Source organism: Oryctolagus cuniculus, chromosome 4 (assembly GCF_051225735.1).
Source record: "Oryctolagus cuniculus isolate XC-2025 breed Fujian yellow rabbit chromosome 4, ASM5122573v1, whole genome shotgun sequence".
Taxonomy (NCBI): domain Eukaryota; kingdom Metazoa; phylum Chordata; class Mammalia; order Lagomorpha; family Leporidae; genus Oryctolagus; species Oryctolagus cuniculus.
In genome coordinates, this window is record NC_142870.1 from 168,574,226 (window position 1) to 168,602,007 (window position 27,782).

Below are 27,782 nucleotides of genomic sequence, written 5' to 3' on the forward strand. Positions count from 1 at the left end.
GTTAAGAGTGAAGTGTATAGTAACTGGTGCCTACATCAAGATACTGGAAAGGTACCCAAAAAAAATGAGGTTTCAGTGCAACTCAAGGGCCTAGAGAAACAAAACAAACCCAAGATTAGTAGGAGGAAATATATAATTAAAATTGGGAAACAAAATTGAAACCAAAATATACAAAAGATCAGTAAAATGAAGAGCTGGTTTTTTGAAAAAATAGATACACCATTGGCACAACAACAACAACAACAACAAAAAAAAAAAAAAAAAAAAAAAAAACAAGAGAAGACTTAGATCAATAAAGTCAAAGATGAAAAAGGAGTCAGAAGAATAGATACCACAGAAATAAGAATCATCAGAAATTACTACAAACAGCTATAGGCCAACAAATTAGAAAATCTAGAAGAAATGAGTAGATTCTTGGACCCATACAACCTACCTAAATTGAGCTGTGACAACCCAGAAAACCTAAACAGACCAATAACCAAGATGGAGATGGAATCACCAGTAAAGACCCTCTGAACAAAGCAAAGCCCAGGGCTGGATGGCTTCACTGCAGAATTCTATCAGACTTTAAGAAAAACCAACTCCAATTCTTCTCAAACTGTGCAAAACAACTGGAAGGGAGGCAATCCTCCCCAACCCCTTGTATGAAGCCAGCATCACCTTAATTCCAAAACCAGAAAAAGATACAGAGAAAGAGAACTATAAACCAATATACCTGATGAACAGATGCAAAAATCCTCAGAAAATATTAGCTAATCAAATCCAACAACACATCAGAAAGATCATTCACCTGGACCAAGTGGGATTTATCCCTGGTATGCAGGGATGGTTCTACATTAGCAAATGAATGTGATACATCACATTAACAAACTGAAGAACAAAAACCATATGATTGTCTCAATAGATGCAGAGAAAGCATTTGATAAAATACAACACCCTTTCATGATGAAAACTAAGCAAATTAGATATAGAAGGAAGATTCCTCAACACAATCAAGGCCATCTATGACAGACCCATAGCCAGCAGCCTATTGAATGGGGAAAAGTTTCAAGCACCCCCACTAAGATCCAGAACCAGACGAGGATGCCCACTCTCACCACTGCTATTCAACAGAGTTCTGAAAGTTTTATCCAGAACCATCAGAAATCAAACTGATAGAAACTGAAAGAGGAAGTCAAACTATCCCTATTTGCAGATGACATGATCCTATATATAGGGGATCCAAAGACTCCACTCAGACTACTGGAATTCATAACAATGTTTGGTAAAGCTGTAAGATAAAAAATGAACACACAAAAATCAGACAATGCCATGTCTGAGAAATAATTTCTAAAAAATCAGTCCCATTCGGGGCCAGCGCTGTGGTGCAGTGGGTTAAAGCCCTGGCCTGAAGCGCTGGCATCCCATATGGGCACCAGTTCTAGTCCTGCCTGCTCCACTTCTGATCCAGGTCTCTGCTATGGCCTAGGAAAGCAGTAGAAGATGGCCCAAATCCTTGGGCCCCAGGATCCACGTAGGAGACCCAGAAAAAGCTCCTGGCTTCGGATTGGCACAGCTGCAGCCATTGCAGCCAACTGGGGAGTGAGCCATCAGATGGAAGACTTCTCTCTCTCTCTCCTCTCCTGTGTAACTTTGACCTTCAAATAAATAAATAAATCTTAGAAAAAATCAGTCCCATTCATGACAACTACAAAAGCATTTAAATACCTCAGAATAAATGTAACCAAGGTTAAAGATCTCTACTATGGAAAATTACAAAACATTAAAGAAAGAGGGGCCAGTGCTATTAAGCAGCACATAAAGCTGTCGCTTGCAGTGCCAACATCCCATATGGGCACCAGTTCAAGAACTGGATGCTCTACTTCTGATCCAGCTCTTTGCTATGGCCTGGGAAAGCAGTGGAAAATGGCCCTTGTTCTTGGGCCCCTGCACCCACATGGGAGACACGGAAGAAACTCCTGGCTCCTGGGTTCGGATTGGCTCAGCTCTGGCCGTTGTGGCCATTTGGGGAGTGAACCAGTGGAAGGAAGCTTGCTCACTCTCTCTGGGCCTCTGCCTCTCTAACTCTGCTTTTCAAAATAAATCTCTTTTAAGAAGTTAAAGAAATAGAATATGACAAAAAATAGAAAAATCTTTCATATTCACAGATTGGAATAATATAGTCAAAATATCTATACTACCAAAAGCAATTTACAGATTCAGTGCAATCCCAATCAAAATACCAAAGACATTATTCTCAGATCTAGAAGAAACAATGCTGAAATTCATATGGAAACACCAAAGACTTCAAAGAGCTAAACCAATCTTAAAAAACAAATACAAAGCTAGAGACATCACAATACCAGATTTCAAGACATACTACAGGGCAGTTATAATCAAAACAACCTGGTACTGGCACAAAAACAGATGTGTAGACCAATGGAACAGAAAAGAAACTCCAGAAATCAATCCACAAAGGAGCTGAAGTCTATCCCTGAAGAAAGGACAGTCTCTTCAACCAATGGTGCTGGGAAAATTTGACCCCTGTGTGAAGTGTGAAACAAGACCCTTACCTTACACTTACACAAAAATCAACTCAAAATGGAACAAGGCTCTAGATCTATGACCTGATACTATCAAATTACTAGAGATCATTGAGGAAACTCTACAAGACATTGGCATAGGCAAAGTCTTCTTGGTAAAGACCCCAACAGCACAGGCAATCAAAGCCCAAATTAACAAATGAGATTACATCAAGGTGAGAAGCTTCTGCACGGCCAAAGAAACACTCAGCAAAATGAAGAGGCAACTGACAGAATGGGAGAAAATATTTGCCAAGTACACAATGGATAAAGGATTAATATCCAGAATCTATCAAGAGGTCAAGAAACTTAACAACAAACAATCCAGTTAACAATTGGGTAAAGAACTTTAATAGGCATTTTTCAAAAGAGGAAATTCAAATGGACAGCAGATACACACAAAAAAAAAATGTTCGGGATCACTAGCTCAGAGAATTGCAAGTCAAAACCATAATGAGGTTTCACCTCACCCCTGTTAGAATGGCTTTCACACAGAACTCAACAAACAGTAAATGCTGGCAAGGTTGTGGGGAAAGATACACCCTAATCCACTATTGATGGAAATGGAAACTGGTACAGTCACTGTGGAAGACAGTATGGAGATAACCCAGAACGCCGAAAATAGATATCTTATGACCCAGCAATCCCACTCCTGGGAATTCACCCAAAACAAATGAAATCAGCAAATGAAAAAGTTATTTGTACCCCCATGTTCACTGCAGAACAATTCTCAATAGCTAAGATAGGGAATCAACCCAGATGTCATCAACTTACGACTAGATGAAGAAATTGTGGTATATAATATGGAATACTACTCAGCCATAAGAATGAAATCCTGTCTTTTGCGTCAAAATGGATGCAACTAGAATTCATTATACTTAGTGAAATAGGCCAGTCCAAAAAGACAAATGCCATATGTTTTCCCAGATCTGTGGTAACCAGTAAGAGTACAAAAAATGTAGGAGCAAAATTGACATTTTGATATTGGATGACTGTTTACGGCTCTTGTCTCTACTGTTGAGTAACAGTGTTTTCTTACTATTTGTTGAATTCTTTAATTAGTGTAGGGTTAATTAAAGGAAGGAATTGGAAAAGAAGGAGGGAAGGTGGGAGTGTGGGCGGGAGGAAGGGTAGGGTGGGAAATATCACCGTCCTCCTCAATCTGTATATTTGATATACACAGAATTTGTTCATTTTAGAAAGATTTTTTTTTAATTTTAAAAAATGTAAAATGTGAGCCGGCGCCGCGGCTCAATAGGCTAATCCTCCGCCTAGCGGCACCGGCACACCAGGTTCTAGTCCCGGTCGGGGCGCCGGATTCTGTCCCGGTTGCCCCTCTTCCAGGCCAGCTCTCTGCTATGGCCCGGGAGTGCAGTGGAGGATGGCCCAGGTGCTTGGGCCCTGCACCCCATGGGAGACCAGGATAAGCACCTGGCTCCTGCCTTCGGATCAGCACAGTGTGCTGGCCATAGTGCACTAACCACGGCGGCCATTGGAGGGTGAACCAACGGTAAAAGGAAGACCTTTCTCTCTGTCTCTCACTGTCCACTCTGCCTGTCAAAAAAAAAATGTAAAATGTTTTTTAATGTTCTCTTGTGGGAAGCCTGAGTGGCAATTACACCTGCTGCCCCCTGGGGATGGCACAGCTCCACTCATGGCACCGGGGCGGAAGCTAACCCTGCTAATCAGCCAAGCACCAAGCAACCTGAGGGCTCAGTCAAGGGAGGGCCACTTGACCGCCATTCATCACCACTGAGTTCAAACAGAGGAGAGAAAATTAACACCTCCCTCAAAGACAATTAAACTTTAAACACTCCCAGTTATATCAAGTAAAAATCAATGCACAGGGACAAGAAGAGAAGGCTAATCTGAATTGGCAGGGATTCGGAATTATCAAGGATCTTCAAGGACACTTGGTCCTTTCAAGCGAAGAATATAATGGGAAGCAGGTTAATCAGTGACTGCCTGGTGAACAGAGTCTCCCTGCAGATAAAATGACCAACCTGACAGTGGCCCGAGAGCACACAGCACTCAGCCCAGCAGTCTCAATGCTACCTTTACAAAGGGCAGCTTTGTTTTATCTGGCCAATTTAAACCTTAACCATTTGAGCAACAACCTTAAATACATATAATTGATCAGTGCACATGGTAGAAATGTGAGATAGCATCAAAAGCTACACCTAAATACCTACTGGTGTTCAACCCGAAACCTGAGGTCTTCCCCCGTCGCCAGCCGCTGTGTGCCCTCCCACGGGCAGCAGGTGTGTATGGGGCTGTGCCTGGGGCTGCCCCTCTGACTTCTGGTTTTGTCAACTGGTTCACCAATAGCACGATTCTCCACCTGTTTAAGCCTTTTCATCAAGTTCAAGGTTGTTCAGATCAGTAAAATGTTTTCTCTTTTGGTCAGAGATTCAGTTGTCTACAAGAAATACCCCATTTCACAACCCATGCACTTCTAGCTATGTGCAGACTGGGATGGGCCATTTTGGGTGGGCAATCCCGAGGGGTCTCTCCGTGGGGTCCCCCCGGGGTGTTTCCGGACTAAGGACCTGAGCGACATGGTCCTCACCATCACACACGATTCAGCCCCTACATCCACAGAAATCACCTTCCGCTATGGTTCTGGCTCTGGACCCGGTCCTGTGCAATGCATAGCCTACGGCACTCATCCTCAGGCCCCCAGAGAGCAAGATCAGAGCCAGCCACAGGCACGACACAAGCAAGGCCAGCCACCTTACATCGGATGACACGGGAGCTTGCTGATGCCTGTGCAGTACACTTGTGTCGGCAGCCCCTCAAACCACCCCGGGTTTTAGCGGCGACCCTTGGCTGCTCCTCCTCAGTGATCCACCTGCAGGTGGGACCCAGCTCCACCATGGAGTTGGTCCTCTCCAGCCAGAGAGAGCTGGCTGAGCTGTCATAAATGGAACCAATTCTCATGGCATGCTTAGTGCCATTTGGTCCTAAAAACGGCCCTGCAGGGTTGATGCCCCATCCACAGAAGCAGCTACTAGGTGAGAAGCGGTCACTTGCTCATGCAGTAACTTGAGATTACAAAGCTAGCTAGTGACTTGTGCGTGGCCTGGGCACCACCAGAAACCAGGTCCTCTGATCCACTATACCTGACACTCCATGTGCTCCCCAAATTGTTGAGATTCCACAGAACGGAACACTCGCAAATTATGTATGAGAAAGGACCAGTATTCAGAATGCATCAAGAACTCAGGACTCAGTGAAAAATAGAAGTGACAAAGGACTCGGTAGACATTTCTCCCCAGGAGATACAGGAGCAGCCAGTGAGCAGGTGACAAATTGCTCAACCTCAGTATTCACTAGGGAAATGCAAATCAAAGTCATGCGCACCAATTCAAAGCCAGGAGCCAGGAACTTCCTCTGGGTCTTCCCACACAGGTGCAAGGGCTCAAGCACTTGGCCATCTTGTACTGTTTTCCCAGGCCATAGCAGAGAGCTGGATCAGAAGTGGAACAGCCGGGACTCGAACCTACATCCATATGGGATGGCAGCACTGCAGACAGCAGCTTTACCCGCTACACCACAGCGCCGGCCCCCTCTCAGTTCTTTGCCGAGATGCTTGCCTGGCCTGTCAGGTGTATTCTTTCCATTAAACTTGGCTTGCATGCTCACTGCTTTAGAAAAAAATCTAATAAAGCACACAGTCCAAGAGGAGATGGAGGTACCCTTTGCAGAAACCATTAATGGACTGCGCTGTGGCACAGTGGGTTAAAGACCCCAGCCTGCAGCACTGGCATCCCACATGGGCACTGGTTCGAGTCCCGGCTGCTCCACATCTGATCCCGCTTCCTGCTAATGCACCTGAGAAAGCAGCGGAGGATGGCCCAAGTGCTTGGGCCCCTGCACCCATGTGGGAGACCTAAATAAAGCTCCTGGCTTCAGCCTGGTGCAGCCCTGGTCATTGTGGCCATTTGGGGAATGAACCAGCAGGTGGAAAATCTCTCTCTACATCTAACGCTGCCTTTCAGATAAAAATGTCTTAAAAAAAAAAAAAAAAAAAAAAAAAGAAGAAACCATTTAATAACTGGAGCTTTATCAGCTCTGTCCCATAGAACTTCCTGTGATGATACAGATGGTCTAGATCTGTGCTGTCCAGTATGTAACCATTTGCCAAATGTGGCTACATGTGACCAAACTCAATTTTAAATTTTAACTTCAAGGTTCCTGTGCATACAGCCTCCATTTGGACAGCCTGGCTTTGGAGCCCACATCTGTCCCTATATCTTGCTTCTGTTCTGTAGACAAGCTGAGCAGTTTGGAATCCTGCCCCACCTGCTGGTCCCCAAGGGTTACGTGCACTCAAAATGCCTGTGTGGGAGTCCCAGCCCCAAGGTGAAGTCTTAGGAGCCAGGGCCTTGGAGAGATCATCAGGGCTCTTATTATGAAAGGGCCTTGCAAAGCTCTCTTCCCTTTGCAGCGGGTAGGGGCGTGGTGAGAAGGCTCTGGCCAGGGAGAAAGCAGCACCTGTTGTCTGTAAGTCACTCAGTGTGTGGTACTGTGTTCCAGCAGCCCAGATGCCCCACGCTATCCTCCTCCCATTCCCTCTGAGCACCTTCATGACTGTGTCCCCCGTGTTGCTTCCCCCCAGGAGAGAGGGATTCGACGTCTGTCAGATTGCCAGCAAGATGGTCGGGATTACCAGCAATGCCCTCTAGAAGGAAGTGGGTCTTGTTCAGAAAACCCGGACATCAACCTGCATTTCCTCCTTATGGTGGAGCAGCCCTGATCTGAGAATCTAAAATCCAGAATGCGTCTAAATCCACAGTGTCTGTGTGCCAGTGTGACGCCACAATCGTAAAACTCCACGCCCGACTTCACGTGAGGGGCTGCAGTCAGAACACAGAACTGACAGCCCCAAGACTACCTTCAGGCCCTGTGGACCCAGTGCGCAGGGAACTAAGAACTCTGTTCAGACGTGGGTCCCACCACTGAGATGACTCTATTGTTACATGCAAATGTTGCAAAAATCCCAAAAATCCCAAATTTGAAACACTTCCAGTCTCAAGCAACTTGGAAAAGGGCTACTCAACCTGTATCAGCACAAACACTGGGGTGTGTTTCTGTGTAAGCAGCGGGGTGAGGCAGGGCCAGGACGCTGGGCTGGAGGACTCCTGACAGCCCTCGAAAACCATGTGGTCAGTCTGCAGCTGTCATGGGTTAGACCCAGCAGGCAGGTGCTTCCTATTTTTTTTTTTTTTTTTAAAGATTCATCAGGGCCGGCGCTGTGGCGCAGCAGGTTAACGCCCTGGCCTGAGGCACCGGCATCCCATATAGGTGCCAGTTCTAGTCCTGGCTGTTCCACTTCTGATCCAGCTCTCTGCTGTGGCCTGGGAAGGTGGTAGAGGATGGCCCAAGTGCTTGGGCCCCTCACCCACGTGGGAGACCCGGAAGAAGCTCCTGGCTTCAGATCAGCACAGCTCCAGCCATTGCGGCCAATTGGAGAGTGAACCATTGGATGGAGGACCTCTCTCTCTCTCTCTCTCTCTCTCTCTCTCTCTCTGCCTCTTCTCTTTCTGTGTAACTCTCTCAGATATATAAAAATAAATTTTTTAAAAAATATTTATCCATTCATTTAAAAGGCAGAGTCACAGGGAGGCAGAAGCAGAGACAGAAAGAGAGAGAGATCTTCCATCCACTGGTTCACTCCCCGAATGGCCGCAACAGCCAGAGCTGCGCAATCTGAAGCCAGGAGCTCCCCCTGAGTCTCCCAGACAGTGCAGGGACCCAGGCACCCAGGCCGTCCTCCACTGCCCTCCCCCCAGGCCACAGCAGAGAGCTGGATCAGAAGAGGAGCATCTGGGTCCTGAACTGGCATCCCCATGGGATACCAGCACCTCAGGCAGCAGCCACCCCACCTTTTTTTTAGGTGCCTCCTACCCCAGATGCCGAAGCACCTCGCCAAAGCCTGCTGGCTCACCACCAGGACTGCACAAAGTCAGGGGAGTGGTCATCTCTCACCAGCAGGAACCCACGTTGCTGGGAGAACCAGTTACACCACCAGAGCTTCAAACCTCCCTACATTCTGCTGCGGATGGAACACTGAGTTCCCCACAGCTCACTGCCTCCCACCCCAGCAGACAAACCTTTGCATTTCCCAATGCAGTCTGCACAGCCCCTACAGCTCCCCCGATCAAGACTCTAAATGTCCCCACACGGGAGTGCCTGCACCTCGCAACTCAGCTGCCAGGGCCAGGGTCCTCAGTTGGGTCTCTCAACCCATCCACTCCTGTGCATTCAACCAAGCTAGGACCAATGAGACCCTGAGGACAGAAGGCACCCTCAGAGCAGACGTGCAGCCCACCGAGGCCACTGGTTCTCCAGGGCACCCCTTCCTCACTCTCTGGTACGCCATCACAGTCTGGAGGAATGGCAACACGGGAGGTGTCCCAGGTGCCAGGGTGAAAGTGGGGGGGGAGGGGTGAATCAGGGACTGGCTCGGGGTGACAGCTGCCCTGGGAGCTGTATAAACATGGACAGGTTCTCTCGGGCAAGGAGGAAGGAGCCACCACACCACCTACTCATAGCGTGCATGTCTGAGACCACAGAGCCTCACGTGAATTAATATGCACCCAGCATGCGAAAGGGGTGGGAGAAAGAAAACAATTTGTGATTCGGGCATCTTACAGGATGAATATTTATATTTGCACTCCCCAGATCTCAGCAGCTTTCACCACTCATTCAAGACCTCCTAAGCCTCAGAGTGAATTTAAAGTCATGCATTAGACAATCATACTTCCCCGCCCCCCCGTGACCGAATCTGCATAAGACGTTATCTTACAGTTTGCATTTTAATTTAGAATTACCTAGCAAGCTCAATAAGCTAACCACACACAGCCTGACGTAACCATCCCGTCTTCAAGCTCTTTTACACAGATGGTTTCCAAGGACTATGCGTGGCCATCTCCATCTTCCCTGAGCACAAGGTCAAGTTGCAGAGACAGGAAACCAGCTCACTCAGGAGAGAAAAGACCAAGACAGTCAGGGCACAGGCAGAGAGAGAGGTCTTCCATCTGCTGGTTCACTCCCTAAGTGGCTGCAACAGCCAGAGCTGCGCAAGCTGAAGCCAGGAGCTTCCCCTGGGTCTCCCACACGGTGCAGGGACCCAGGCACCCAGGGCATCCTCCAGCGCCCTCCCAGGCCACGGCAGAGAGCTGGATCAGAAGATCCATAAACCCAAATACAGTAAGTATTGTCAACTATTCCAAATACCCCAAATATCAACATTCCCTTCCTCAATTTGTCCACAGAAGGGGGAAAAAGTGCTGCACTCGCTGAGTTGTTGGAGAGGAAAAATACCAGTTCAGACACCACTGCTTCCTCCACACCCCACCTGCATCTAACCACACTAGGGTGCTGGGGTGCCTGGTCCACGTTCCGGCTCCGCCCCCGAATGCAGACCCTGGGAGCCAGCAGGTGATGGCTCAGGTGACTGTCCCCTGCCACCCACGTGGGAGACCTGGACTGGAGGCGGGGGGTGGGGAGAGTTAGGGGGGTGGGGGGTGGAGAAGTGGGGGTGGAGGGGGAGGGGAAATTTATTTATTATGAAAGGCCTGCTGTGGGGAGGAACTCAAACACAGTACACGTAAGTTGGAGGCAGTAATTACGACTTCTGCCAGCAGGTCAGCCTCCCTCCCACCCCGGTGCTTATCAAGTTCCCAGAACTGTCGCCCCAGTGCGAGGAGGGGCAGCGGCCCCTGGATGACAGGAAGGCCCCCACTCCTGCACTGCACACCTCCAAAGCCACACGCAGGTCAACTCTCGCGAGGCCAGCCCTCGGGCTCGCTCTCAGCACTGCGCCACGCGACTCGAGTGTTAGCAGCATTTAAGGGCACGATGCTCTGTGGGTGGCGTCAGGGGAAGCTGGCCTACGCTCTTGAGCAGGGCAAGCCCATCCCTGCCGACTCCACCCCAATAACCTGAGTGATGTGCAGATGACCCTGTGTTCGGCCGTCTTACCCTGGAAGGGACCCCTGACCCAAAGAAGGAAACATCGGCCAGCCCCTCTGACTTGTGCCAGGCAAGAGCTCCAAGTTGGAGTCTTAGTTTGACCAGCTGTTGGTGGGTGCATCTCAGGTGTACACCACAGGGGGCCAGACCAGAGAGCCACACTGACCCACTTCAAGGGTCAGTACACCTCTGAGGAAGCCGGGCATTGATGCAGTCACCCCCCTCTGATTTCTGCAAGGAAGGAGATCAAGAACAAAAGGTATCACATAACCAACTAAGTGAGTTACGATTTAAAAGACAGAGTCAACATTGGTAACAACGGCACAGACGCAATCAGCATCATTTTGGAAGTGAAAAACGTTTGACATGAAGGGCTGTGTAATTTCAACCACAGAACATTCTAGAAAAACCAAGACTGACAGTTGTGGGTGTGGGGGCAGGGAGGGACAGAGGGTGGGGGCTGACCATAAGGAAGTCCTGAGGGAACATTCTGGTGACATGACCTTATACATGTGCCCAAACTCCTCGAACTTAAAAGGAGTCAATTTTATTGTTTGCAAATTATAGCTCAACAAGCCTGAATGTTTTTTTAAAAGGCAATTGTTCAGTCAATAAAAATCCTACCACCTGCAATGAAAAAAAGACTTCAACCTTTCAAAAGGAAAGCAATAGGGGAAAGCATCGTGGCACAGCAGGTTAAGCCACAGCCTGCAATGCCAGCATCCCACATAACCACCAGTTCAAATCCCAGCTGTTCCACTTCCAACCCAGCTCCCTGCTAATGCACCTGGGAAAGCAGTGGAAGATGGCCTGAATGCTTGGGCCCCTGCACCCATGGGGGAGGCTCAGATGCAGCTCCTGGTACCTGGCTTTGGCCTGGCCCAGCTCTTACCATTGTGGCCATCTGGGGAGTAAATCAGTGAATGGAAGATCTCTTAGTCTGTCTCCTTTTGCCTGCCCTCGCTCCGCAACTCTGCCTTTCAAATAAACAGGTTTTTTTTTTTAAAGCAAAGCAACACAATATCTGGACACAGAAGTCCCTTATACGGAATACAAGTGTCCTGGGGATCCCCTGCTGGCTTTCTCGTGTCACTGCTGGCCCGGGGGAAAGTCCCGTGAGGGAGAGATGGAGGCAGGTCTCGGGGTTTGCACTGCCAGACTGCGGGTCCTGAACACCTCCCGTAGCTCTGGGGCTACAGGAATCCGGCTCTCCTGCACCTGTCACTCAAGTCAGTATGAATGACAGCACCCACCCACCTGCCCAACGGTCGATCGTTCCAGGGAGCATCAGCTTTAAATGAAGTCTTTAAAGGATGTAATCCCGGGCATCTGCAACAGGTATATTCTCTAGACCCTGCCGAGGGAGGGAGGGAGGGAGGGAGGGAGGGAGGGAGGGAGGGAGGGAGGGAGGGAGGAGCAGGAAGAGACGGCTTAGCGTGCATTCCTGTCACCGCACGTGCGGCAGCAACGCTGTGGCTAGCTGCCCATCAAGAGCAACTTCCGTCTGCTCAAGCCTTGGGATTTATGTGCTCTGGCTGAATAACAAGGTCTGTTCACAACTTAAAAATTGCAATCCTCCCGTTGATCATGTCGGCTAAAACAGAAACGGGCAACTGTCATTACTCAAACTGGGCCTCCGAGGCGCCTGAGCTCTACTTTTATTTATTTTGGATCCAATATTGTTCATCAGTATTGTGGAAATTTGCTAGACAATGTATCGGGAGAGCAAGTTCTGAGAACCTCAGGATTCTTCCTTGTCAGTATCACCCTGCCTTCACTTTCCTTCTCAACAGTGAGTTAACAAGATACATTTAAACTTGGTTCCCCTACCTCAATTCTGCTCCCCTCAAAACTCCAGAAAAACCAAGGATTTAAGCATAATTAAACCAGAAACTCAGCAAGAAAACAACAGTGAGGGGCCAGCACTATGGCGCAGTAGGTTAAAGCCCTGGCCTGAAGGGCCGGCATCCCATATGGGCACCTGTTCTAGTCCTGGCTGCTCCACTTCCAATCCAGCTCTCTGCTATGGCCTAGGAAAGCAGTAGAAGATGGCCCAAGTTCTTGGGCCCCTGTACCCATATGGGAGACCCCAAAGAAACTCCTGGCTCCTGGCTTCGGATCAGCACAGCTCCGGCTGTTGTAGCTATCTGGGGTGTGAACCAGCGGATCGAAGACCGACCTCCCTCTCAGCCTTGCCTTCTCTGTGTATAACTCTGACTTCCAAATAAATAAATCTTTTAAAAATTAAATTTAAAAGTCTCACAAAAAAAACTATAAATCAAGAAAAAATGAAGTCAATAGAAAAATTAGATATAAACTGGCAGCTTCCATACATGTAAGTAGCTGATAAACATTTGAAAATATCCTCCTCCCCAGTCAAAATTTAAGAAATTAAATGAACGCGATGGAGTACCCACTTTTGATCCCGGATGGTATGAAAAGCTGAATGGTAACAACGTCCACAGTTGAGGAGAGGGGAAGGTGACCCTTACACACAGAATGGGCAGCACTACCAATTAGGGCAGCTCGTTCTTGGAGGATAATTTAGCAACATACATGGAGATGCAGAAGACACACCCTCTGAGCCGGCAGTTCTACTGGTTTAGGTTCGTGCTACCGCTGGACACCTACAGGCACAGAAATACACACCCGCCAAGCTTTATTTTACACCACAGCAAGGAAGCAACCCTCAGTGTTAAATAGGAGACTTAAACTAAGCTCTGACATCCATTCCTTAGAACACCATCCAGCCTCCCTAGAAGAGCGAAGTGCACCGTGTGTCTATGGAGAGGCTTCCAGAACATAGCAAGTGAGAGGGGATAGTAGGCACCCTGGGATCCTATTGGTCTTTAAAAAAAAAAAAAAAAATACAGAGACAGGTTCATATGTCCACACCCCAGTACAGGCCGGCACCCCTACACGGGCTACAACAACACGAAGTCCAGGGCCATTCTCTATTGAACATCGATGATAACTTTCAACTTCTCCTGTGTTTTTATAAACAGTTGAAACATAAAAGGAAAAAAAAATCAGTTGAGTTTTTTTATAAAATGCCAATGAAATGTGCAGAATTCCTACGGAAGCTCCTAGAAAATACCGAAGGTCAGAGGAAAAATGCTTTAGAATCAAGCCGCTCCCTAGGGTTCCTGGACTCAGCCTGGGCCAAGAGGGACAGTACAGGTGACCATCACTGCCACCAGATTGTCAAGGAAAACAGGGTCTCTAAAAATTGTTATTAGGGGCCGGCGTAGTGGGTAAAGCCGCCACCCACAGCACCAGCATCCCACAAGGGCGCCGATTAGAGTCCCGGCTGCTCTACTTCCAATCCTATCCAGCTCTCTGCTGTGGCCTGGGAAAGCAGAAGATGGCCCGAGTCCTTGGGCCCCTGTGCTCACGTGGGAGACCCAGAGGAAGCTCCTGGCTTTGGATCGGTGCAGCTCCGGCCGTTGTGGCCAATTGGGGAGTGAACCAGCAGATGGAAGACTCCTCTTTACTCCCCCATGCCTCTCCCTCCCTGCCTCTCCCTCCCTCTCCCTCCCTCTCCTTTCTGTGTAACTCTTTCAAATAAATCTTTTAAAAAACTGTTATTAACATATAGAACAGACTTCACGTATCACATAGACAATTCTAAGGGGTGTCTCTTTAAGACAGACATCACTGTTGGGGCAGGAGTGTGGTGAGGCACTGGCTGTGATGCCACTGGGCGTGCCTGCATCCCCCATCAGGGCGCCTGTGCCGAGTCCCAGCTCCACGTCCGACTCCCGTTTCCTGCGATGCACACCCTCAGAGGCCGCAGTGACCGCCCAAGCACTCGCATCCCTGCCGCACACACAGACCTTGACCGGGTCCAGACTCCCGACTTCAGCCTGGTCTGGCCCTGGCTGTCGTGGGTGTTTGCAGAGTGGACAGAGGGTGTCTGTCTCTGACTTTCCAATACATGAAAACAAAGGAAATTTTTAAAATCCTTGCGAAGAAACCACTTCAGGTCGTACTTAGAGGCAGAACAGCCAGGTGTAAGACAGACAGACCTTGGCCGGCGCTGCGGCTCACTAGGCTAATCCTCTGCCTGCGGCGCCGGCACCCCGGGTTCTAGTCCCGGTTGGGGTGCCGGATTCTGTCCCGGTTGCTCCTCTTCCAGTCCAGCTCTCTGCTGTGGCCCGGGAGGGCAGTGGAGGATGGCCCAAGTGCTTGGGCCCTGCACCCGCATGGGAGACCAGGAAGAAGCTCCTGGCTTCAGATTGGCACAGCGCCGGCCATAGCGGCCATTTGTGGGGTGAACCAATGGAAGGAAGATCTTTCTCTCTCTCTCACTGTCTAACTCTGCCTGTCAAAAGAAAGACAGACCTTGATTGCACAGGGGCCTGGAACAGGATAGCATAGTCAGGAGCCAGGACGCATGGAAAGTTCGGCTCTTCCTACCAGATGCACAGAACACAGAAAGACACTGCACGCAGTACAGTAACACAATCTGAACTAGCGACACAAAGTGGGCAGCCCTGTGAACACTAACTTTAACAAGTGTCTAACGCCCTAGATAAATGCACTTGTAATTTCTCCCCATCATTTTAATGGCTGGGAATCCTGCACGAGAATCCCTATCAATGCCCATCTCCTATGCTGATGCCAAGATACCCAAGGTCATTTTCACGCACTTAGAACACGGAAGCTTCTTGCAGAGGATGTTACCCGCTCGGGGCCCCCGTGTTGTTCAAGGATCAGGGACTAAGAGCAGACACCAGCTCTACATCCAACCACGCTGAAACCACGCACTCACAGCCTCAACTGACCCTCGAAGGCAAAGGGTCTTTCCAGCATCGATTCCCAGGGCGTCCACATGTCTCTGCGCTCCGCCTCCAAGAAAACCCAGCCACTTTCCTCCTGGCTCTCGGCTTAAATGCTAAGTCCGCGTTCCATCACACTGGGTAACTCAGAAAAGAACCTGAGAAACACCTTCCCCCAGGGAAGTGGCAACCGGGCTGAAAGACAGCCACCCAGGCACCCGGCTGCCTCCGTCCCGCCCACATTCACTTACCTTAGAGTTCGTCTCCATGTGGTATTTGGCACAAGCTCGAAGCTGAGTCACCCAGAACTGTTTCTCTTTTGCATCGGCAGCTAAAACAGAGAAAGAAACGCTTGCATAAGTTGTTCCAAAACATCCAACTCCTTTCTACACCCACCTAAGAAGGGGGCCGAGGGGGAGCCACAGGGAGAAGGCAGGAAAGGGCAGAGGCAGATCCCAGTGTTTGAGAGACCCGAATTCACACCAAAAGACAAATTACACCCAATCTCTGCACAGGATGCCCTCCAAACCCCAGTAAATACGTGTCCTGAAAGATCTGTTCCAAGAACAATTTTTCCTATATTTTTATTTTAGACCATCTCTAATCAAAGCCATTTCTACTTCCCTAAAAAGGCAACAGAGAAAGTAACGGGGTTCTGTGCAAATGACTCTACCCCAAGCGGGTAATATGAGGCCCAAAGCACAGTTTCCCAGGGCCTTTGTTGTCCGCCAGGGTTGTACTGTGCAGTTGTTAGCAGGTGCGAAGCCAGCATTCAGCTGAATTACTATACCAATATGTGTTCCCAGGACTCATCTGATGGGAACAGAGCGAGACACCAAAGGCTGCCTTCAAAGTCTTCAAATCGCACCCCAAAAGGCATCCGAATCCAAGTCAACCACATTGCATCTTTCCACCAATAGCCCGTCATTCAAATAACACAATTATTCTGAATGATTCTGGGCATGGAACAGGTTCTGGGAAATCCTAAGTCACTAATTGCAAAAGTCTAATATTAAATGCAGCAATGTCAACTACACAGCCAGCAGCGCAACTCCCCCTGGAAGTTGGCAACGCTCACTAACACGCCCCTCATCGTCATTTGTCAGCAAAACCGACGTCACCTTGAACTTTGCTCTGAACTCTAGTGTGGCAGAATTCTTCAGCGCAGTCTCATTTACGGCAGGGAGAGGGCTTTTCCCGATCCAACATGAGTTGTTTGGCAGAAGGCCCACTGCACAAATAGGATAAGCGCTGCTTAACACCAGGGCAAATTCACTTCCAAAAACAAATTTTTGCTTAGGACACTCTTGGCAAGCGGTATCTGAGGGCTTAGCCTACGAAACGTGCTCCAAAGCTGGGCACCCCGTGACATCACACTCCAACTCTGCTGCCTGTAGGTGAGTTGTGCCATGAGAAACCCAAAAGCCAGCTCCCTCCGGTGGGCCAAGGACAAGACCCAAGCAGGCCGAACTTCTGCCTTTTATGTGGTTGACAAGCGTTAGCTAAATTTAGCACTGGTAATGACTTTATGCAAATAATAAAACTTTACATTCGCTCTTAAAACTACCCTTTAAAACAGTGAGGTGTAGAAGTCCAATTAGCGATGCGGTAGCCAAACGAGATGGTTCACCTGTCCAACAGGTTGCATTTTTCTTATGTGCGTGCGGGGGGGGGAGGGGGGTGGACATTGTATCACTTCATAAACCACAGCCGGCAGCGGTAGGGGGCAGGGGGAGCTATTAAGTTGTTCACCAGCTATTGTTCCTGCTCCGACAATTTATTAAGCAATAACCAGCAAAGCCAAGCCCAGAACCTTGTAAATCTCACCAGCTGGAACGCACGCCGCATGAAACGTCCCAACGAGACTAGGAATCTTACCAGGTTTCCAAACAACCCAAACACTTTCTCTTTCAACGACAGGCGTTTTTATTTCACAGGTATTCAGACTGTTTATAGATTCTGCAAATATGATTTTTTTTTTTTTTGACAGGCAGAGTGGACAGTGAGAGAGAGAGAGAGAGACAGAGAGAAAGGTCTTCCTTTGCCATTGGTTCACCCTCCAATGGCCGCCGTGGCCTGCGCACCGCGCTGATCCGATGGCAGGAGCCAGGTGCTTCTCCTGGTCTCCCATGGGGTGCAGGGCCCAAGCACTTGGGCCATCCTCCACTGTTTCCCGGGCCATAGCAGAGAGCTGGCCTGGAAGAGGGGCAACCGGGACAGAATCCGGCACCCCAGCCGGGACTAGAACCCAGTGTGCCGGCGCCGCAAGGTGGAGGATTAGCCTAGTGAGCTGCGGCGCCGGCCCAAATATGATTTCTTGATAGAAAATAAAGACCCAGTAGCTTAGTCTACCTCTTGGGTAGTGAAGCCGAGCAGAACAGCAGGAACTGGACCAGGCAGTGGGGACTCGAGACCCTTAGTCTGGCTTTGCAGAGGCACCTGTTTCAGCAAGGGGACGCACAGGGGGGCTTCTCTTGGTCCTGGGGGCTTACTCGGGCAAAGAAAAGTGTTACAGGAGAAGTTCAAGTTACCACCCGTCCCCCAGAACCTCACACATAGCACCTTCCCTCAGGCCTGGAAATACAGAGCGTGTGCTCACGTTTGGATTTTTGCTTGTTGCATTTTGCTATTTCCTGCATGGCCCAGCAGTCACGTCACACCACTGCACCCTAGGCTGGCATTCCCACACAGCGAGTGTGCACCGAGACCCAGCGCTGCTCTCCCCGGCCAAGCAAACCTCCGTTCTCGGGAAGCAATGGGAAGAGGAGGCAGCAACAGAGGGACATCGACCCCACGCCGGCAGAGGACTGGCTACAACCTGCAGAAAAGAGCCCTTGACAGAGGGTGCTGGAGAAACGGTGGTGGGACCACACTAGGGCTCTTAGAAGGCTTGTTTTTGTCCTGGCCGAGCCCACATCGCACCGTAGCAAAGAATCATCTAGAAGGTCACAGCAAGCAGGCTGAGCTCATCTTACAAAGCTTCACCAGTCCTCACGTCCAGCCCTGCACTAATTAGAATGAGCAGCTTCTCATGCCCACCCCACCTCCCTGTCCCGCTGCTGTTAACATGAGGTCAGAGACTGCTGGCCTCTTGAATAAACCCGTCTCCTCGCATCAGCTCCTGTCTCTGCTGAACTGGCTGGCCAGCGAGGAGCAGCCCGGGCCTAGTTTTAGCAACAGGAACCGGTGAGCCAGCCAGGGGACGGAGTGCACTCTGAGTGGTCTAGCCCTCTCACGGTAGTGGAAGGGGGCAAGCTGACCCCCCTGGCTGGGACTGCAGGGCCCCCCAGCAGCTGCCAAGACTCATTTTATCTCAGGGACTCTGCTGCTCTCCCTGTCACAGCGCCAGCTGCCTTTGAACACTTCACTAGTGCAAAGAGCTGGTACTCCGGGAAGTTATCGAGCCCCACTGGGGAGGGAGTGGGCTCCAGGATTGGCTGAGTCCAAGTGGTGTGCACACCAGGCACCCTCCATCCCCCATGTTTGGGCTTCTTTCCCATACGGATGGCGGGAGAGAAGACAGACCACTGTCCCAGCCCCTCCCCGAGGAGATCTGGTTTAGAAAAGTACTGTGTGTTCCCACGAATTGCTTCCTCTCTGGTAAAGTATGGGCGACTCAATTTCCGTTCCGCCTACAAGCCCTCTGGGGCCCTATGCTAGCTGATGAGGCAGACGCCAGTCACGACTGCCGAGTAAGTGGGGGTGCTGCACAGCTTATGTATGTGGATTCCAAAGGACAAGGCGGCCCAGGGCTCCCTCGGATCTTGCAAAGCCAAGTGTCATTCTCCACGGATGTCCCCGGTACAACTGACAGCGGGGAACAAGTGTCCCAAGAGTACAGCAACAAAAAGCATTTCTCCAACGATTTAAGTGCCAGCCGGAAGCCCTGAACAGGAGACATGATTTTCTGTACATGCAAGAAAATCCAACTCCTTTGCTGGAATAAACGTTATTTTGCAAACTCAATGTCCATGTAATACTTTTTACCCTGCAGGTCCAGCTGAGATGTTGATACGACAACTGGAAACTGCTTACTGCATTTCCACTAAAAATTAAGGTTACTTAAGGTCACTAAGAATAAAAAATAGCCGGTGCCGTGGCTCACTAGGCTAATCCTCTGCCTGTGGCGTCAGCACCCTGGGTTCTAGTCCCAGTTGGGGTGCCAGAATCTGTCCCTGCTGCTCCTCTTCCAGTCCAGCTCTCTGCTGTGGCCCGGGAAGGCAGTGGAGGATGGCCCAGGTCCTTGGGCCCTGCACCCCATGGGAGACCAAGAGGATGCACCTGGCTCCTGGCTTTGTATCGGTGTAGTGCACCGGCCGCAACACGCCAGCCGAAGTGGCCACTTTGGGGGTGAACCAACGGAAAAGGGAAGACCTTTCTCTGTCTCTAACTCTGCCTGAAAAACAAAAAAAAATTCTAATTGATTAACATTAATTTAAAGAATAAGATTTTTTAAAACCAAACCATGGCCGGTGCCGCGGCTCACTAGGCTAATCCTCCACCTTGCAGCGCCGGCACACCGGGTTCTAGTCCCGGTCGGGGCGCCGGATTCTGTCCCAGTTCCCCTCTTTCAGGCCAGCTCTCTGCTGTGGCCAGGGAGTGCAGTGGAGGATGGCCCAAGTGCTTGGGCCCTGCACCCCATGGGAGACCAGGAGAAGCACCTGGCTCCTGCCTTCGGATCAACGCAGTGGCCGGCCACAGCGCGTTGGCTGCGGCGGCCATTGGAGAGTGAACCAACGGCAAAGGAAGACCTTTCTCTCTATTTCTCTCTCTCACTGTCCACTCTGCCTGTCAAAAAAAAAAAAAAAAAAAAAAAAGAAGCAGCAGCAGCAGCTTAGGATGATACAGTAACTTGACTCTCCCTCCTGGCTGGCTCACCAACTGATGTCGCCAAAATTAGACCCAGGCGCCCTGCCGCTGAGCAGCCCACCGACCGGAGACAAGAGCCAATACAGGGCTTCCTCCGGTTCCTCTGCATCAGCTGTCATGTCCAGCGAGTTGGCTGCCCAGTGCCAAGTCGCCTGGGCCTGATCTTAAGGCCATCAACCTCATGGCTAAGAGGGCTGGTGTCCGTGTCACCAGTAAGCCCTCCAAACACAGCAGATAGATAAAAGGGACTTATTAGAGAAGAATCCAAAAGCAGACAGCCACCCCGTAACCCCTGTAGGTGACGCCCAAGAGGCCACCCACAGGGTCACCAGGAGCACGCACCTCTCAATCTATACATCTCTCCGCTGGCAGAATACACGACCAGCATGTGGGGGGCTTCGTCGCTCAGCGACACGATGGCCCCAGACAGAGACAGCACGCCTCTGGGCTTCTGGTGCTTGCTTTGCTCATTCACAAAGTACTGCAGGACGCCAGCCTCGAAGTCCAGAACAAAGTACCTGCGGGGAGAAACCAGAACACGTGACTGTCCTGTCCCCACCAACCCCACACAGCAAAGCATCCTCAAGCCCACACAAGGCACCCAACCCAGCAGGCTGGAAACCCCAAGTCCCTCCCAGAGGCCCCAGGGCCATCAGCCTGGGCGGGGAGAGTGCTCAGGATTCTTAAGGCAGAACAGAGCTCGCCACAGTGGGCAAGGGCCAGGCCGGAGCAGGTGTAACGTCCACCACTTCGCCTGGTCCCACAGACACCGCATTGAAGCTCACAAGGGCAGACCAGAAGCCGCACTGCCCCGCAGCCCCTTTAACGTGCCCCACCTGCCTCTGTGGGAGCCACCGGCAGGCACGAGGCCTTTACGTCAAGTGCACCAACACCGGGCGCCCTGGGAGCCTGGTGCCACCTGCCAGGGACCTGAAGGGGCATGTGCTGCCCCCCGAGCACACGCCAGCAGGCTCTTCCGGAAATTCTTGACACCAACAGGCACGAATTCTCTCTGCTCTGGGAGGCTGTAACACTGAACTTGGCATCCAGGGAAAAAGAGGGCCAACTGCAGATGGCCCAGTAACAGGAAGTCTATGCGGCCCGGCACCACCCTGCTTCTCTCGTCATCACCTATGAAGTCATTTCCCTCGGCTGCTAGGACGGGGATGTCGTCATGCGCAGCTCAAACTCGTCCTGTGGCCTTTGGCCTCTGCCTTCTCACCTTACGCTCCACATGCCCTGCCTCTTCATTCCTCCCTCATCCTCACCATGTTACTTCCCGCCACAGGACCTTGGCACATGCTGCCCCAGCTGAAGCAGTTGCTCCAAGCGTGCAGTGTAAATTGTGACGGTGCACACGTGGTTACCAGCCTCAACAGCCTTTCTGGAACCTGCCCTGCCTCTGGCTCCTGGTCATCCATCAGCTGGACTCGTCTCCCTCAACGAGTCCTTAATTACAACCTGACGGGTGTGGGGAGGGGCTCCTGTCGGATCCCACAGTGCCCCATCCACGCACCGAGCCCGCCCTTGGGGACACAGAATGGTGACTGCAGAAGCTAAGTCAGCACGCCCCGTGCTGTGAAGCCACCCTGCAGCTCATTTCCCGATAGCATGACCATCCAACAAACTCCAACCTCACCCAAGCCAACTACTGTGCCTTAACAAGCCAGCTTCCAGGGGCCGGTGCTGGAGCAGCAGGTAGAACCATCACCTACAACACTGGCCTCCCACACGGGCACGGGTTTGTATCCCAGCTGCCCCACTTCTGATCCAGCTCCCGGCTGTTGGGAAAGCAGCGGAAGGTGGCCCCAGTGTGTGGGCCCTTGCACCCCTGTGGGAGACCCAGAAGAAGCTCCTGGCTTTGGCCTGCCCAACCCTGGCTGTTGTAGCCATCAGCACAGTGAACAAGCGAATAGAAGTGTGTGTGTGTGTGTGTGTGTGTGTGTGTCCCTCTATCATTCAAGTAAGATAAAATGTAAACAATTGTTCAAGTCAGCTTTCCAGTCTTCGGGCCATCATAGGAGAGAGGTTAATGGCCCCTCTGTTTGCCTCTCTCTGAATCCAGGAAACACCCAGTGGTGAGACCGAGTGGGGACTGTGGTGCCCTGCCCTTCACCAAGGTCAAGGCTGGTGGCCGCAGCCAGGTGTTCTTCCACTTTCAAGATGACTCAGAACCACGAATAACGCTGCCTTGTTTACCCCCCCGGATCCAAGGCGTGGCCCCCTCTCGGCTGCCCATAATCAAACTTGGGCTTCACAGGAGGAGCTCAGCTTTAAATCCAGAGCTGGACTCGCTGGAGAAACCTCCCCCCTCTCGGACCTCCACCCAGTCTATCTCAGCCGCCTCCCCGCAGCGGGGTTGGTGCCAAAAACGCTGGCGTGCAGCAGACTCCCGGGTCTGGACCAGGGCCCCTCCCCTTCTCGCCATGTTAATGTCCCCTGACCAGGCCAAGAAGCCTCCTCAGTGGTGCTGGCCCCGCTGGAGGTCTCCAGTGACCAGGTGAGTGGAGGGCCAAGAACCGGCGCCCGTGGAGGCGGGATGTGTGCCCACCCGGCTCGCTGCCCGACACTTCGCAGCTACTCGGGGCACGCTTGCTGTTGGAACGAATACAGCAGATCCAACCAGACCCCACAGCTCCCCATCCACGCACCGAGGCGCCCGAGTCAGACCATCAACTCCGAGAACTGCAAAACCCTGTGCACCTTGGAGAGGGACCCAGCGACACCGACACAGGTCGGTACCGTCCACACAGCCGACTCGGAGGTTTGCAGTTGGACTATCAGACCACACCACGTTCCCATCAATGACACTGCACTTCGGCAGGCGCTGGGATAAAACCAGACAGCGGCGTAGAACGAGGAGAGGCAACAGCAGTGTCCAAGAGGACCCCCAAGGGGTGTGATGCTGTGCCGTGGGCACAGATGGACATGTCCCATTAACAATGAGGGGCGGGCACTGGGCACAGCAGTTAAGTGGCCGCCTGGGACACGCGCATCCCATTGAGAGCGCCTGGTCCAAGTCCCAGCTCCCCCACCTCTGATCCAGCCTCCTGCTCACACACACACTGGGAGGCAGCAAAGGAGGGCTCAAGTTCTTGGGTCCCTGCCACCCATACGGGAGACTGATCTGTGGCTCCTGGCTTCACCCTGGCCCAGTCCTGGCTGTGGCAGGCACTTGGGGAAGTGAACTAACAGCTGGAAGATCTTTCTGTGTCTGTCCCTCTGTCTTTCAAAGAAACTTAGAATTGCAAAACAAATAACTGTGGTTAAAAAAAATTGTCTTTCAATTAATACTAATTATTTTTGAATGGCAACCAAACTGTTAGGGCATAAATATATATAAAGCTTTTTGGAGCCAAGCGCTTAACACACAAGGCCATTAGAAAATCCTTTAACCTTAAAGTACCACCACCACCCTTTCCCAACCTTGACCTAATCTACCCTCACGGCAACCCAACCGGCACACATCACTCCCCTTGAACAGGTGTCCTGAGACCCCAGGCCCAGCTCATCTGCTTCCGACGTCCAGGCTTGGCCCACGTCATCAATCATAAGCTCCCCTTTGATTCTCATTCCAGTCCGCCCTCGGCACCTTCTCCGTGTCGCTTCCTCAAGTACTTTGCTCTCCATACCTTCCTGCGCCCACTTAGCTAAGAAAGCTGGCAGCGCCAGGGACACCTGGCAACCGAGTTCCCCACCGCCCCCTCGCAGGGGGCAAGGCGCAGCCATCTCGTTAGCACACCACTGCCCCTGTCTCAGCCACCCCAAGCTGCAACCCCTCTGGGAAACCTTCCTGTTTTAGTTACCTTTCCACGTGGCCTGGCCATGACTAGTTACCCATTTTCACTCTCCCATCTCCCAAGTCACTGCAAGAGAGATACTTCTGGGTCTCATGAACACCGAGCCCATGGTATCAAGACAGAAATAGGTGTCACAGGCCGAGGCTATTCAGAGGGTGGTCCATTGCTCAGCACTAGCTAGCAACATGATGTGGCACCTGCTGTAAACTCTTGCCCCCTCCCCCAAAACCTGCTGAATCTGAGCCTTTTGGGGGAGGAGCCCCATAAGCCGTGTTTTAGCAAGCTTTCCAGGCAACTCTGATGCGGGTGAGGCTTAAGAAACACATCGCCAGCTTTCTTTGTTGGGAGGATGTGATGGCTGGACTACCAGCAGAATCAGGATCGGAGACAACCCCCAGGGCAACTTGGGAGTCCTACTGCCGCAGCATGAACAAGATATTGCTCTCAATTTAGGAAGACAGTGAAATCCCAAGGTCACAGGCTGGATGAGGTCCAGAGGGTGGAAACTGGATCCAATTACAGTGCTTCCCAGGTGGGCTTCATGGGAGGTCCTCAGGCCACGGCCAGCACCTGCTCTCCAGCCCAGCTGCTCTCTGCTTCCTGGGATTCCATGGGATCCCTCCCCTCACACCTCCTCTGGCCTCGCCCCAGAGCAGAACCAGTGGCACGTGTTCAATCTTGGACTGTGAACCTCCAAAACTGTGAGCCAAAATAAATCTCCTTCCTTCCTAAGTACTGTGTTAGGTATCTATGGTGATAAAAAGCTGACTAATTATGGGTATATAACAAGGACATTCAAGGGAAGGAGCACCCTGGGTGTTGCCGCCCCTCTTCCCCCCTCCCCAATACTAGCTGGCTGAGAATGCCCCACTGTGGAGCCCCCACAGATGGACAGTTCAGGAACTAATTAGCCCACTAAGCTCGAGACCACTGTAGCAGCTGCCTGACACCACCAAGTACACCAAGACTCGATTCCTGTTTCTATTTTCAGGTCCTTTATTTGACATTTGCACCTGGGTCTTTCACAGGGCTAAAAGCCAAACTCCTTGAATGAGAACAGAACCAGGGTCACCTCTGAGCTGCCCACTGCTGGGTTATGTAGGCGCTGGCCCTGCCTCCTCTTGAGGGCTGAGTGTCTTCAACTAGACCCCGAGGTCAGGTCACGGCAGACACTGCTTGTGGCCAGTCCCAGCACTAACAGTCACCCTTCCCAGTGTCCCGGAGATGGGGCTCCAGCCCCAGCACCCTGTGCCCGCTGCACACCCTGTGCTGTGCGCTCCGGGAAGGAGGAAAGCAAGGCATAACTTTTCAGACAAGACAAAAGCAACCTGCCCTCCACTTCCTCCACCTCTCCACCCGCTTTGTGCCCCTGGCCGGGATGGAGAAGGGTGTGCCTGCTCCTGCCTGCATCTAACCACCTTTCCACTGGAAACCAGCTGCTTCTCCCTCTCCTGGAGCTTCCTAATGCGACACGTTCAGCCAAGCAACTACACGCTGGCAAAGGACATCGCTCAGAGGCCGCACACAGAAATGAACTGAACGCTTTTTTTCCAGTAAGGATGACAGAATAACAAACTGATGTCACATTATGCAGGCTACGAGGACACGCTAATGATTTTTCCTAACACCTGTCTCAACCTGACACGTTAATGCTGACCTCCTGTCTCATGGGGAGCAGGGGCACGTTCCCACTGCCCTGCGGAACCGTTTAAATGCAAATGCGCAGGTTTGGACCGTGGGCACTCGGGAAGGTCATCAATAATTTACTCCTTGTCTAAAGATGGTGAAAATTGTTCTCCTGTTTGGGAGGGAGCTGATTCAAACGTGCCACGGGCTGCAAGCAAAGTGTTCTTTCACCATGGCCTTTGAAAGTCACGTCCATGGGGTCTCACTCACAGAGATCCTTGACAGCTAAGAGCTGCCCACTGGGCATTAAAAGTTCCTGTTGGTCCCATCTCCTGGGAGCAAATAAATGAAACCGGGCTCCCTGCAGGTCATGGCTCCGTCGGAACCACTGCTTGGAGCCTGCAGCTGTATCTGAAGGGCACCATTTCCCCTCTGAATGAGAAAGTTCACCATATTTCTGCTTTAGGAATCACTATACAGTGAAATAGACAAAATGCTGAAACATTAAGGGTCTTCCTCATAGAGAAATGAGTGAAGCAAACCCATTAGGATCTTGGAGCTGTGGGGTACCAGTTGACTGCTGTGTAGGTGAACTTGATTATACACAGAAAGCATGTTTTCTATACTGTTAAAAAAAAATTGAAGCATGTGGTGGGGGCGAGGGGAGAAAGCAAAGAATGAGCAGAGAAGTCAAACCCATGAAGAACATCTTAGTTCTTACCGGGCCGGTGTTTCTCGTGGGTCCCTGGCCCAGGCCTAGAGCTGGGGGCTGAAGCAGCTGGCAGGCCCCTCCTGGGAAGGGATGAGGACCGGCCACAGCCTGCTCCTCTCCTTCATGCTAATCCACGGCTTCGGAGATGTGCACACACACACGCACACACTCACGTACACTCACACCTGCACAGTTACACTCACACAGGCTCACCCCCGCACACCTGCACTCACGTATGCTCACAAGGATACCACACTCACACTCACGATGATACCACACACTCCTGCACTCACACCCGCATATCTGCACACTCATGCTCACAATACCACACACACACATGCATAAACTCACACCTGCACATCCACACACTCCTACATGCACACAATGATACTCCCACACACACATTCACATTCATCTCAAAACCACAGAGGCCCTACATCAAGGATCTCTGTGAGTGAGACCCCATGGAAAGAAGGGGCCATCAAAGAAGGAGGTACCTTGCTCTGAAGGGAAGAGAGAACTTCCACTTTGACTGTGGCCTTGTCTAAACCCTGTAGGAGTTTGTGAACTCAAGAGGCTTCCATAGCCTTGGCGGCTCATGACAAGAGCCTCGGGTGATTACTGACGCCATAAACAAGAGTGTCAATTGTTTGATCAACCGCAGGAGTCACTGTGCACTTGCTCCCCTTGTAGGACCACTGTGCTTAATGAGTTGTACACATTCTCACTCACTGGCTACCACACCCCCACGGTGCCGTCCCGTGCGTCTGCGAAGGGAGCTCTGTTATCCAACCCCCACCTGCCCCACAGTTCCACCAGAGTCCAGGTCAGGTTCTCCACGTGGACAAGAACACACACGCTTACTTCACACGGGACCCAGAGTGCACCACTGCCGTCCACCCCCCAGGTCAGAGCAGAGTCACCCAGGAGCAGGCTGGGGCAGGCAGAGGACAGCGGCTCAGCCATGCCGACCAGCACGAAGGAGAACTCTACCAGCCAGACTGGTCCTGGCAGAAAGCGAAACCATGCCACCTGAACCCCCAAGCGAAAATTCAAAGGACAGGAAGCAAGGGCCTGGGAAGACCAAGTCCCAGCCCTCCCCCTCGCCACCTCCAGACCCCACCACAGGACTGGACCAGGGCAGACCCAGAATGGAGGAAGCAACACGGCGCACACTGACTCCCGAGGGCACGGGAGCCTTCTGTCCCCTTCTTCCCACAAATGCTTCAACATGGCTTTTTTTTTTTTTTTTTTTGACAGGTAGAGTTATAGACAGAAAGAGAGAGAAAGGTCTTCCCTCTGTTGGTTCACCCCCCAAATGGCTGCTATGGTCAGAACTGCGTTGATCCGAAGCCAGGAGCTTAATGCAGGGCCCAAGCATTTGGGCCATCCTCCACTACCCTCCCGGGCCACAGCAGAGAGCTGGCCTGGAAGAGGAGCAACCAGGACTAGA

General features: G+C 51.2%; 1 protein-coding gene across 8 annotated transcripts in view; it reads right to left on the bottom strand.

The window, feature by feature from the left end:
* The window catches only part of OSBPL10 (oxysterol binding protein like 10), a 296,379-nt gene that overhangs the window by 176,298 nt on the left and 92,299 nt on the right, over positions 1-27,782 (bottom strand). For all 8 annotated transcript variants that reach the window (XM_089331213.1, XM_008266099.5, XM_002716244.6 and 5 more), the window contains exons 2-3: positions 20,534-20,709; positions 15,574-15,653 (exon numbers count right to left, since the gene is read on the bottom strand). In XM_089331213.1, coding sequence (XP_089187339.1) covers positions 15,574-15,653; positions 20,534-20,709 — 256 coding nt within the window. The remainder of the gene's footprint in view (positions 1-15,573; positions 15,654-20,533; positions 20,710-27,782) is intronic.